Genomic DNA, 13,493 nt, shown 5'->3' on the forward strand with positions numbered 1-13,493 from the left:
TGAAATTTTACTCCAGAATATCTTATTTAAGAGGTAGGATTTTGCCAAGGTTGGTCATTGAAGCTGCGTCTTAATAAGCTCCACAAATCCTCGTTTATTTTTCACTGAAACAGAAAAAAGTTTAAAACAATCAGAAGAGTGACTGACAAACACAAGAAGATGATCAGTTTCTGATTAACTTGTCAAAAACCAAACAAAGTGTTTGATTTAAAATTCAAACGTGTTAAATTAACTTTGCTTATTGAATTAAAATGTGCAGATGGTAGTTACTGGACATATTTTTTTATCACTAACTGCTTTACTATTTCTGTAACTTTTAATAGTGATGTTAAATGTTAGTTTTTACCTGAGATGATTTCTTTCTGATTGTCTCTCAGAACCTGGTGGTGGGAGGGTTAGGAGCTTTTTACATACATTTCATCATAATTATTACAATTTCAGGCTACAACCAGAGCTCATTTTTGGATGAGGTTCATAAAACAAAATTCTCAAAATGTTGAGATTTCAGTATTTTTATTTTAACTCCAACTTTTTTTTTTGCATTTCACCACATCAAATAAACATTCCTCCATATTTCTGCAACAAAGTTCATGTGAAACTGTTTTTTTTTATATTTATGCTTAATTCTTCTAAATCCAGCAAGCATTTCTACTTCACCTCAGCTTATAAGTTCTCACATTCAGTTTAGCATGTGCAAACCATTTTCATGTAAGTCAGTTCTCATGGCATAAAGTGCTTTGAGTGGTCAGTATGATGAGAAAAGTACTTAATATATTCAGTATATTTACCATTTAGTGTGACAATCTTACAGAAACAGGAGTAACACAGAGATTAATAATTCAATCAAGACTTACCTGAAATGAATATTAAAAATTCCAACACAACATTTTTGTCCTGAAGTGCCATCCTTCACTGAGTTATTCAGGCTGCAGTGTGAACGCACCCTTTATTTCTAAGTGAAACACATTATATAGACTAATTACACATAGATAGATGTTAAAAAGCCTTTATTTCTATTAATTATAAAGATTTTCCACTTACAAATGAAAGTATGACATTTAAAATCAGAATATTGCACCATTAAAACACATAAATCTGGGTTTATTTAATATTTGTTAAAAGGTTATTTTTCAAAAAGACCTCATTTGAATGCAAATTTTAATTTATTGAATATGGCTGTACATTCCTGAATCATGGAAAACATTTTAAAAACCCATCCAGTTATGTTTTTATGTTTAGTGTTTTTTAAAGATGGGAGAGTGGGCAACTTTATTGGGAAATGCTCATCTATTTGTCTCCTCAGAAGCCTCACAGGCAGAAGATGTGAGGACGGCGTTGATGTCATCATCCACTAACCGGAAGCACGTTCCTGTTTTCACCTTATTCCCAAACAACATTTTCCAATTCAGGTTTGGCCAGTTATTGGCTTTTACTGGAATAATAATGAAAAAAATTAGTTTGAAAGTCGAGCTTTGGTTAGGTAATCTGATCATTTAGCCTGGTCCTGCAGTTGCCCCAACCTGGTCTTCCCATGCAGAACTTTCTGTGCACGCACCTGGGTACTGATCCTTCTTTTCTGTTCTGTCTCTTGCTGTTTTTCATCAATGAGCTAATTCTGCGGTATCCTGCCACTCACTGCCCTTATGTAACGCTATAATATGCATTTTGGGTTGCAGCAGCCTTCATATCTTTTTCCCCTGCATTGACGTCACTGACTCCCACTCACACGTCCTTCATACACCAGTTTTACTGTGCAACCACAAACACTTTTTATTTACACCTGTGCCACGCATGAAACTCTCCATGGCGTCCTGGTCAGAGGCTATTTGCGGACTCACAATCTTATTAAGCGACTAGACTGGGCTCGGCGCTTTGGGTCTGCGTATTTGTGGGCTGCAGGTAGGGTTGGGCGGAGGTGTGAGTTGGAGCCGCTCGTAAGAGACGCAAGAAGGCGTGAAAGTCGGACTGCAGCGCGGTTAAGGACGCCTCGGGGTATCCTGTCGCACCTTCCTCTTTACTCTGCCGTCTTTCTGTTGGGTCAAGCCGCCATTTTTTTTCCTTCAGAGGACGGCTGTTATCGTTTGAAGGCAACAAAACACGGCGGGACCATGCTGACGCTGCTGACGTCCATGTATCTGGTGGTGCGGGCTGTTTCCCAGCAGGTGAGCTAAAAGCAGCACAGCTGCCTAGAAAAACCGGGGGACGGACTCGACTTTGAACGCACCACGGCACAATAATTCATACGTAAAACCGTTTCTGTCTCAAATGTGTCTGCCTCTTATCTTTTTTTGTTTTTCCTTTCTTTTGCTACATTGGTAAATATAGGGGTGCACCAAAGGGCCCTATATTTTTGTTAGGCCTTTAAAATGAAAATATTAAAAAAGTCTCTCTAAACATACTAACACGTTTGTTGCTTTGATAAAGGTAAATATCTCTGATTTATTCAACAATATAAGTCAAAGTCTGCGGTTTTGATAAAGTATTTACTCCAGTAAGTCAGAGAATGTATATCAAACAACTTCCGCTTACGGATTTCAGAATAAAAGTCTGCAAACAAAGCCAACTTAATTAGCTATGCACTGTTAATTTTTACGTAAAATGTAATAACAACTATAATTATAAGTATTGTTACTGTGGGTATGCATTTATTGTTTAAAATTACTAATTCTGAGATATAGTTTCATTAAAACATTTAAGGATACATGAATGTATGTCAAACCTAATCTTTATTCAAGTGAAAACATGAGGTACATGATTTTATAAAGTCATGCAATGGAGATATTGTTAAAATTCACAATATTTTTGAAAATGTTGAGTCCATTTTTTCTCTCATGCTCTTTTGCAGCCAACAGCATCTTTATATGAAGTAACAGTGAGATTTCTTAGAGCAGTCTGAATGTATTATTGGCATACTGTGTAAATTAATAACACTTGATATTATGATTGTATGTAAATATTAACCATTAACACTTTATTTGGTGTATATTATGCAGGCAGCTCAGTGAAAACATTTTAATTTAGGTACATAATTTAGGTAAATAATTATTTAATTGATGTAAGGTTTAAACTGAACACCTCGTTGTTTATTTATTTTTGTTTTAATTTGCAAATAAAGGTTAATAATAAAAGAAAATTAACTCGAGTGACCCCACTAGAACTATTAACTTCAGCAGGAGCGGATCTAATTTTATTTTGACAATTACATTTTCAGACTTCCGGTTGCCTTCTCTGTGTTTACCGGTGCTTTGCAGCTGAACAAACTGCAGCTTATCAGCACCACGGTCAGTTCCTCGCACTGCTGAGCTGCTGCAGCTTTGAGCAGCTTGTTAAAAACAGAACTTGAAAATCCAACATGGCTGCTGTGCCCTTGACCTGCTTACTCCCTGGCATCAGTTTACCTGGAAACACCACCTGATTCCCTGTCTGATCTCTCCTGCGCAGTGCCTCCCAGCCCTGATCCTGCATGTTTTTTTTTAGACGTTTGCCAGCCTCAGCACACCTGATTTCAAAGAATGAGTTACCTCAGCAGCTTGTCATCAGGTTTTCCTGTTAGTTAGTCATTGATTTAAATCTTGCATGCTGCTGTACTCTAAGAATCAACAGCATTTATCAGCCACATTTATCACTCTCTCCATTGTTTTTCATGCAATGTGTCTGGTTTCAGAGGAGGGTTTTGCACAGTAGTGGATAAAAAAATACAAGAAATGAAAACGTGTAACCTTTTTGAGCTGGAACCTTGTATTAAGGTCCTCATTTAAAAATGCTCACTAGCGCATTTATTTAAGAGTTTCAAAGTTCAAAGTGTAAAAAGCATATTTCTAATTTTAGCATCTACTGTACAAAATAACTTTAAGACAATAACCTCTTGACTGTTCCTTGTAAAAGGAGAGTTGTCCTATTCTCTAGAAGGTCAGACGGGATTCATTACAAGGATTTACCTCCTGCCAAGCTACAGATAACAGGTTGACAACTTAACAAGTTTACAGTTAACCCAAGAGACTTCCTGGAGCAGAGGGAGAGACTTTTATTTTGAAATGAAAGTAATCATCTAATTCAACCAAGTGAATTCCCCTGGGATGAATCAGTTACTTTTATTTATTTTTTAACACAAATGAGGACTTATTGTGTTATAAAAATGAGCACTTAAACCAGGATTTATCAGAAAATAACAAGAATGGAAAATTAGTAACTTATTTCTGAAAATGGTTTTTTAAACCCTCCTTGGGTCTTTTTTAAAGTCTTAGTTTTATGTATCTTTGGTTAATACAGTTTTTATACACGTTTTAAACTAAATGGAGTAAATTACTGAAATCCCTTCAAAACTTTGTTCCATTGTCGTCCACTAGGTGAAGATATTTTCTTATGTACTGTAAATTTCCCAAGGTGGATAACACCAACACAATCATTAAAATAGTAATTTAAAGCATCACGAATTTGTGATGTTAAATAATTTTACTTGCTACATATTGTGCGGACTGGAATAAGTGGTATTCCTGAAAACAATTTAGAAAAACATATGACAACATCTAATAATATCATAAAAATGATTAAAAGTGCATTTTTGTGTGTGTGTGTGTGTGTGTGTTGCAGAGAGAGCAACACACTGAACTGAACTGAAAAAACTTAGCAAGTTTATTTTTGGGCCTGTATTTTACTATAATTTAGTAAAATATGGGTGCATAACACTGGACGGTGCTGGCTTTGCTTCACATGCTCACATGCAGGATTGATTTCAAGATCTTGAAATCTTTTGCAGTTAACCCTTACTGAACCTTATTCAGTAGCTTTGCATATTTTTATTTTATTATTTTAAGATTAGGCGATTCCTCAAATACTTAGCGTAATAAATGGTCTTTTTTGTCACAAAGGTTCAAGATCTTAGAGGTTCTTAAATGACAATGGGATCTAATGGGCTTGTGTCTTGAAAATTTATTTTAAATGAAATATTAATGGTAGGGAAACAGACTTATTTATTTCCTTATTTTGTTCGTAAATACTTTCTTGTAGCGTTAAAGGCTGATGTCTTAAAGAAAATCATGTAATTTCTCAGTTGGCCACAAGATGTCACTGCTTTGCGGTATAATAGTCTTCTAAAAAAGGAGTCTTTTCAGAAAATCGTTCACTGTTGTATGTGGCACAAGTGGGCGCGGTTTGATCAGAGCAATGCATTATGGGGTGTTGCGTTCTTTTTGAGGTAATTGCAGTCAGAAAGAGTGAAAAAGCATCGTAAAAAGACTACAAGTCCCTTACTTACGTAGGAAACGTCACTTCAACGTCTGACTGTAGAATACACGGATAGAGGTGACCCCTCCGTCTACCAGTCCGACTCTGAGCAGGGAGAGCAGCAGCTGAGCCAACGCAACTTCATCCTTTAGCAGAAATGGTAAGAGGAGCAAATTAATGATTAGAAATATCACTTTATCATCTTATAAAGACTTTGCCAACGTACGTCTTTCGAAATAATCCAAATGTAGTTTTGTAGACGGCGGAAGCATCGCACCTTATTGTTCACTTTATGCTAAAATGCTAATATTATTTGTGGGATTTACTCTGTTTTGGTGGGCTGCTTTAGCCGGGATGTTGCGCAGTTAGCATCTCGGTAATGAGGGCCTGCGGTTGAATGTAAACACACAAAGTTAGCATCAAGGCACAGCAGTGCTTGTTAGTTCAACACTGAGCGCTGCTGCTGCTGCTCGGCGGTGCTTTCATACATTTTCATCCGCTTTGACACGGACAGGGCGGGTGGCGTGGCGCAGGCGTCACAATGACGTCATCGGGACTTTTGATTTTTATTTTGCCGGATTAACCAATCAGCGCGATCTTCATCAGGGTGGATTTTAACAAATCTTAACGGTTGAAAAACGATTACATGTTGGCTGTTTTGTCTTTTAAAGCAGAATGTGAAGATAATTCTTAGATGCCAGCAAACAAATCAAATTAAAAACAAAGTTGATTTAACTTAAGGTTTATGCAAAGAAATTCTGTTGTTTTCAGTGATCTTACTGGAGTTTGTGGCCGAGTCTCCTTCATGTGAAGGACAGAGCTCTGCTGCAGGGCTAGTTGCTGTTAATGACCTTGTCAACAAACTACCTCACAGCAGGGTTTAACCGGTTACAGACTTACACTCCTTTCATAAAACAATGTACACACGCAACGAGTGCACAACAGAAATGCAGGCTGCTGCCATAACATGTTTCTTAAGTAACCGTTACTCAAACGAGCCGCTCTTGTTTTTTCCCCTCCAGGCTGAACCAATTCGTGTTGTGGTGACTGGTGCTGCAGGCCAGATTGCCTACTCCCTGCTGTACAGCATCGCAAAGGGAGATGTGTTTGGCAAGGACCAGGTAATTTTCATTCAGGTTTTATTATATAACTTTCAGCAGCAGCAGAAGGCCCCCTTTTGCCATGAACCCAATCACTGCACAGCTGGGACAAAGTGCTTTACTGTTATGTAATGGAATTACAATGAATAATGTACGTTCACTGAAAGAATACTCTTGATTTACTTGCAGCATGGCTTGATGATGTAGTGGAGGAAAAGAAAAATAAGACTTTAAGAAACAATCCCAAGAAATATAAGTATAAGCCGGAGATGCAGAGAGTTGTACTGATCCTACTCAGGACCCAGTGAAAATATATAATCTGTATCAGCTTCAGGATTTAAATTCAACCTTGTAAAATTGTCTCAGAATGTATTTGATGCACCATTTGCTCAAAATGTAATCATGTTGGTAACCTTGCAGCTCAGCAAAAACAAAAACCTACATTTTTTTTACAAGTTTCTGAGATACAGCCGTGCAATTGAAAGTGTTGTTTTTTTGTTTTGTTTTGTTTGTTTTTTGTTTTTTTGCTCCTAAATAAAAAAAAATTAAACCCTTTCGGTGTTTAAAGTCAGGTGTTAACTTTAAATACAGAAAGTAGTCTAACAAGATGGAGAACTCTGTCAAAATGTCTTTCAGGAAACATTGAGGAATATGAAGGACATTTGGTGGCGTAAATTTTAGGAAAGGTTTAAATTTTTCTGAACCAGATGGAATGTCATAGCGTGTGTATTTAAACCAACATTAAGATCACCCTTTTCACCCCTGAACTGTTAGTTCTTGACTTTGTCGTCTGAAAAATCCTCCTAAAATCAATTTTCCGTTGTATCATCAGCCAATCATCCTGATCCTGCTGGACATCCCCCCTATGCTGCCTGTGCTGGACGGAGTCGTCATGGAGCTGCAGGACTGCGCCCTCCCGCTGCTGATGGGTGAGTGTTTTCCTCTTTCTACTCAAAAGGAAACTAACACTTTTTAAAATCTTATTTAATGAAGGTTTTTATACCTGTTGTTGAGTCTTACACTAAAACGCTTCATCACAAACGATGCATATGATCCCTTTTGTTTCATGATGTTTTCTCAAAGAAAATGGACAATGAAACACATATTACTTTCAAGTGGGTTATAATGAGTCTCTGTGGTGTCCTTGAGAAGTGCTTCTCCTACACACAGGAGGAAGGAGTGTCAAAAACAAGGCTTCTGATTGGATGCTGGTTCAGCCACCGCAGCAGCCAATCAGAGCTGTGGTGGTACAACAATGAACAGAGCAGCAGTGAGCACAGATTGAAGTTCAGTCTGATAGCAGATGGATTTGGTCAGCAAACGGCAAACCAATGTTATCATTAGGATCAGTCGAAGCAGCAGGAATTAATCTCCAAGACCTACTGGTGTTTCTCCGAAGTCTTCAGATCTTTTAGCTTTGAGACTGAAGGAAAAAGTAGCACAGTATGTCTAGAAAGTCATCAGAATATTAAGAAGAATACATTCAGGTCTTTACTTTTCCATCAAAAAGTTCAGGCAACTTAACATGTCCCACATTTTCTTTTTTTCTTCATTTGAATATGGACAATTGTAAAGTATAAACAAATACTGAACACTATGACATTTATAGCCTTAGTGCACTTCACCAGAAGTGCAACTTCTCGGGAAGTTGCAGTTCACTTCCCCAGATGAGCCTTTAATAACATGAAACAATTTAAAAGCAATTTAAACAGCATGGCAAGATAAAATGTCATGCATAACATAAATCCTAAACTTCTGCCTCTGCTTTCTACAGATGTCATCCCTACTGACAAGGTGGAGGTGGGCTTCAAGGACATCGATGCCGCCATCTTGGTGGGCTCCATGCCCAGGAAGGAGGGAATGGAGAGAAAGGACCTCCTGAAAGCAAACGTGGCAATCTTTAAGACTCAGGGATCCGCTTTGGACAAGTATGCCAAGAAGAGCGTAAAGGTGACGCCTCCGGCTTCCTTTGGACTTGATTATGTGTTATTGAGCTACATAATGGTATCTAAGCTCAGCTTGCTTTTTGAGGGAACAATTTCCCAGAAAAGTGTTTTTTTTTTCTATTATGTTTATACTGCTACTGACAAACACAGGACATGAAAGTGCTGAAGTGGGCTTTTTTCACCAGGAAAAACTGCAGTCTTTTTTCACAAAGCCAGCAGTTTTTTTCTGCTGTCCTTTAAATCCGTGTTCAATCACAGCTTCATGTTGCTACAAAATCACAGTTTACTACAATCTATAAATCTGTAGCAAATAAATCAGCACCTTGTGTCATAAAACCTTCTGAGTGACATCAGACAGGTTAAATATCTCCAGAAATCAAAGTGTGATAAATGGCAAATCTGTGCAGGAAGGAAAACATTTAATTATTTACACTCTCACCCAAAGACAGGCTGATTTTATTAATTTAGCATATGAATATTGCACTTTATACTTACTCTAGTTATCTGTCGGATATTGGTTAAAACATTTAAATGACAAAAACGGTAGGAATTTGTAAGGGTGCAAGTGCTTTTTACAGCACTGTATCTATAAAAATATACAAGTTTAACAGTTTGTTCTAACTTTCTAAGTTTTATTGATGAAAAGGGTCAAGTTCCACTAGTAGATTATTTCAGTAAAACACGGGAAAATGTCTTGTTATAAGTGAAATAAACTGCCATTGTAACAAGTACTTATTAAGGTATTACTGACATACAGCAAGCTCATTTTTCTTGCTAAGAAGTTATTTGTAGGTTGTCTTATTTCAAGTGTAATATGACATTTTCACTAGAAACTAAACCAAAAATACTTGACAAGATTTTTTTTTTTTAAAGTATGACTATCTGGTGGTTTTGACAGAAACTTCCTGATATGATTGTAAATCCTCCTCTGTTTCTCAGCTGTGTGTAACTGGTGTTGCCCGACTCACAGAGAGATTCTTGATTCTTCCCATCAGGTTTTGGTGGTTGGAAACCCGGCAAACACAAACTGTCTGATTGCCTCCAAGTCTGCTCCATCTATCCCAAAAGAGAACTTCTCCTGCCTGACCCGACTGGACCACAACAGAGCGTGCTCCCAGGTACGTCCAGGACTTTATGAAGATGGCCCTCGGTTATGAGCACACTGGAAAAAACGAGGACCGAACGACTTCCTTTAGCTTCTTGAATATACAGTTGAAACCAAACGTAGAAGCTTCTTAAAGAGGCGGAGACCCAATTTGCAAAGTTAAAATTGTTTAGAAACAATCAATTCAGAAACATTGTGTGTCAAATAAGAGATGAGTGTTGATTCTAATTTGAAAGAAGATTTGGAAAGTCATGATTGCATGATCAATTAAAACAAGCTCAGTAATTTCTATTTGCATGATTTATCGTTTTTCTCTCTTTTTCTGCATGACAAAAGTCTTCAATCCGGTGCTTTGGTCTCAACTAACCCTTTTGTTTAGAGACTTAATTCAGTTTATTTGTTGTTTTGTTTATTTATCCTGGACATTTAAAATGTCTTCCAGTTCCAGTGTTAAATGTTCATTGGAACTTAAAATTCATTTATCTCTGAGAATTTTTTAATGTTCTACAACAATATTATTGTTTATCATAAGAACTTCTAGTACAAATCATAGCCCTGCAAAATTGAAGATGATCCTCTTAGTTACAGTACATCTCTCTGACCTGCAGGTGGCGATGCGTTGTGGCGTGTCCTCCAGCCAGGTCAAGAACGTCATCATCTGGGGGAACCACTCCTCCACTCAGTACCCTGACGTCCACCATGCCAAGGTGAACGTTGCCGGCGGTGAGAAGTCCGCGTACGAAGCTGTGAAGAACGACGCCTGGCTCAGAGGAGACTTCATCTCCGTGAGTACTCAGCCTCCTGTCAAAGACGGGTGTATAAAAATAAAAAACAATTTAAAAATACCTTTATTTTTTAAAATATTTTCCTTCCTTATTGCAGACGGTGCAGCAGAGAGGTGCAGCCGTCATCAAGGCGAGGAAACTGTCCAGCGCCATGTCGGCTGCCAAGGCCATCTGTGACCACATGAGGGACATCTGGTTTGGCACCAAGGAGGTCAGTGTTAGCAGAAAGGACAGGAAGTGGTTACTTTGACAAAAATCATTATTTCCAGAAGAAGAAAAAAATCGACACAATGGAAAATTAATCTTTGAGGGTTCATCTGAAAACATGGTATGAGTTTATGGGGTAGGACTTAATAAGTTTGTTTTTTTTACTCCCACTCCTTTTTGAGCATGTTAAGATTATTGTGGTACAAAAATATGTGTTTTGCATTTCTTGTTCATGTCTGTTTTTTTTAATACTGCTACCATGTTTGAAATAAATAAAATAAAAAAAATGCTGCTTTCATTTCTCGGCAGCAGGAACTCTTAGGATAACAACTTTTTTTAGTTTTCATTTTTTCAAAATAAAAATCAGAACCTTTGTTTTTCTTTTTTATACTAGTAGTTATTAACAAGTATGTCTATCAAACATCTTTGTCAGGTCTTTGCTAATTATTTAAAGCTCAATCAGTTTCCCTGAACATTAATTTTGAATCTTCACACAGATTGTCAATTGCATTTAGGTCTGGATTTCGACTAGGCCATTCTAACACTTGAATATGTTTGATTTAAACCACTTTAGCTCTGGCTGCATCTTTAAGGAGTATTATGTAAAATCAACTGGTTTTTTTTTAGATTTACATCATGTTACAATGTTATTCTCTAATCAAAAACACACTAAGTTTGTTGCTTTGATTCTTTCATGCATGTTTGAGGAACCCTTCAATCTCCCGGAGCAACCATTCATGCCTAAGCGCTTGCTAACAGCAATTAGCAAACACCTGGTGGAACTGCAAATCTGCTGAGCTTATACAAACTGCTCATTATGCTAGAAAAGCCATGATGAAGAGCATTTTTGTGAATCTGAAAATGAGTTTAGCAGAGTTTGAGCTTCTTAAAGAGACAGGTATCAATTTCAAGATGTGAAATATGGCTGTGATGAGAAGCCAAACTTTTTTAAAGTTGTTTTTGATACAGCATAGTTGGCATCACTCTCTGTTGTTTAAACTACTATAAATAGTTTCTCTGTTTGTGACCTGCAGGGTGAATTCATCTCCATGGGTGTGTATGCTGCTGGAAACTCCTACGGCATCCCGGAGGACCTCATTTACTCCTTCCCTGTCCAGATCAAGGTGAGCTGGATCTCAAAACCATTTCAGTATGAGAACGATTGATGGAATCAGGCTGTTCAGTTTCAAAGGGTTAGGACACTCAACTGTATTTCTAAACATATTCAGTTTTTTTCTGACAACCTTAAACCTTCTTGAATGAGAAATGTTTCTTTTTGTCAAACTGAGGCTTTTAAGTGAAAAGAAAAGCACTTGTTTAAAAACTTTTAAGTATCATACACAAAGTGCAGGGTTTGCGAAATCCTTGAAAATGTTTGAAATTTGTAATAAAGTGCAATCTAATGTTTCTTTAAAAACCTACATTTGAAAGACGTTATGTACAGTTGTAACCAGATATGAAGGGATAATAAATAGAGTCTGAATAAATCAGGCCACATTTCTCTTGTTTTAGGTCAGTTGGAATTACCAAAAATATTTTTATTTACTAAATGCCTGAAAACTTGGTGAGAATTTTTTTTAAAGACATAATTTTTACTTAGAGAGATCCATCTTTTTCAGTTTTTTTTTTTTTTTTTTAAGTTTTATTGGATCAGTCAGGTCTATATGGTGTGTGTTAGAGAGGCATTTTATTCAAAACATAAGTGTTTGTTATATTTTAGTTTACCTTGTCCCCTCTGTAGAATGTACAATACTATCACAAGATATTATTAATGACAGTAATAGATGAGATTAGAAAATGTTAAATTGAAACAGTTTTTTAGTTTGTTTGTATTTTTATCTCCAAGGTGTGGTGCTGGAAAAGTTTGGAAACCTGCCTTGTAAATACTTGAACTTTACTGTCGGATAAGTGTACGAACCCTGAAAGTGTTTTCTCTGTTCTAATTCCCAGAACAAGTCCTGGAAAATAGTGGATGGTCTCGACATCAATGACTTTTCTAGAGCCAAGATGGACGCCACAGCAGCAGAGCTGGTGGAGGAGCGAGACACGGCCCTGGACTTCCTGTCCAAGTGACTGTCCCCTCCTGCTGACCAGCAGCAGCTCTTACATCCTGGCTGTTCTCGCCTCTGAAGATGTCCTCCACTGCTAAACCATCTGAGCTGGAGTCTGTGTGTCACCTCTGAGAGTATGTGTGGAAGCGTGTGTGTGTGTGTGTGTAACTTGGCCCCTTCTTCAGGTTTCCAGAAAACCTGCTATAACCTCCACAACCTGGCCTGACCTGTGTGTGTGTGTGTGCAAGACACCAAGAAGTCTCTGTTAGTAGCTGAAAACACACACATTAGCTGTGCAGAAACTGTAACGAACCATCTTCTCTTCAATAAAACTAAGAAATCTGACCAACTTTCTCCAGCCTCATCAGTTCTCATCACTCTCACAACTATGCACCTCAGCCCGCTCCTAAACTTCTCTGCTTGTTTTAAACAGAGCTAAAACAAGAGCTCAAAGGTTTAGCACTTGACATAAAACAAATAGTATGCTTTGTATTTTACACACTCGGTTTTACATACTTTTAACAGCCTTTTGTTCATCGGTTGCTTACAGTAGACGACGGCAACCACACGGGGGCGGCATAATTTCAAGTTCAATATAAATCGGATATAATATTGTTTATCTTGATTACTAAAAACCAATAGAGTTTGTGTACAAACATGAGGTAGTGTGTTTGTTTTTGGTTAAAACCTGCTCTTTATTTAGTGGGTGGAGTATCTAGAAACTACTCGGGTAAAGGTGGCGACACTTAATACTCAAGTAGAAGTAAAAAGTACTCCAAGTAACATTTCTATTTCTAAAAGGTACTCTAGTAAATGCAACAGAGTTGAGTAGTAACTATTTACATTTGCTCAATTACATTTACTTGAGTAATCTGAAAAAAAAGTATTTTTTACCACACTGCAACTTTTTATTTTTACTTCAGCAATTTTATTATGAAGTATTGCTACTCTTACTTGAAGAACAAAAACGTTTTAAGCCAAAATTCACCAGAAACAGACACATACCTAATAATAATCAACTTTGTTAAAGTTTATTATTAAAAGAAACTGATTTTGGGGGAAAAATTGTCTGATTA

General features: G+C 37.2%; 1 protein-coding gene and 1 long non-coding RNA gene across 3 annotated transcripts; one reads left to right on the forward strand and one right to left on the reverse strand.

Moving 5' to 3' along the window:
* The first annotated feature begins 1,734 nt into the window (after positions 1 to 1,734).
* On the forward strand, positions 1,735 to 12,762 carry LOC103150763 (malate dehydrogenase, cytoplasmic). Of its 2 annotated transcripts, XM_016680915.1 has the most exons (10): positions 1,735 to 1,992; positions 2,065 to 2,162; positions 6,246 to 6,344; positions 7,156 to 7,252; positions 8,098 to 8,273; positions 9,265 to 9,387; positions 9,983 to 10,159; positions 10,257 to 10,370; positions 11,401 to 11,490; positions 12,317 to 12,762. In XM_016680915.1, exons 2-10 carry the CDS (start codon positions 2,109 to 2,111, stop codon positions 12,437 to 12,439), a joined length of 1,053 nt encoding a protein of 350 aa, XP_016536401.1. In that variant the 5' UTR covers positions 1,735 to 1,992; positions 2,065 to 2,108; the 3' UTR covers positions 12,440 to 12,762. The 2 variants fall into 2 exon arrangements, with proteins under 2 accessions (XP_016536401.1, XP_007570557.1); XM_007570495.2 differs by lacking the exons at positions 1,735 to 1,992; positions 2,065 to 2,162 and adding an exon at positions 5,276 to 5,383.
* Positions 3,127 to 12,206, reverse strand: LOC107838477 (uncharacterized). The gene is made up of 3 exons (XR_001664545.1): positions 11,963 to 12,206; positions 8,761 to 8,765; positions 3,127 to 3,137 (listed from the first exon to the last, which is right to left on the reverse strand). It is a non-coding gene; the product is annotated as an uncharacterized LOC107838477 (long non-coding RNA).
* Positions 12,763 to 13,493: the final 731 nt, after the last annotated feature.

Source organism: Poecilia formosa, unplaced genomic scaffold (genome assembly GCF_000485575.1).
Source record: "Poecilia formosa unplaced genomic scaffold, Poecilia_formosa-5.1.2 Scaffold262, whole genome shotgun sequence".
NCBI lineage: Eukaryota > Metazoa > Chordata > Actinopteri > Cyprinodontiformes > Poeciliidae > Poecilia > Poecilia formosa.

What these genes read in the sequence shown, in the direction of transcription:
- LOC103150763 (XM_016680915.1), top strand. Translation starts at nt 2,109, where the DNA reads ATGCTGACGCTGCTGACGTCCATGTATCTGGTGGTGCGGGCTGTTTCC. An exon ending in ATGTGTTTGGCAAGGACCAG is followed by an intron (nt 6,345 to 7,155) that starts GTAATTTTCATT and finishes TTGTATCATCAG; the next exon opens with CCAATCATCCTGATCCTGCT. An exon ending in ACAACAGAGCGTGCTCCCAG is followed by an intron (nt 9,388 to 9,982) that starts GTACGTCCAGGA and finishes TCTGACCTGCAG; the next exon opens with GTGGCGATGCGTTGTGGCGT.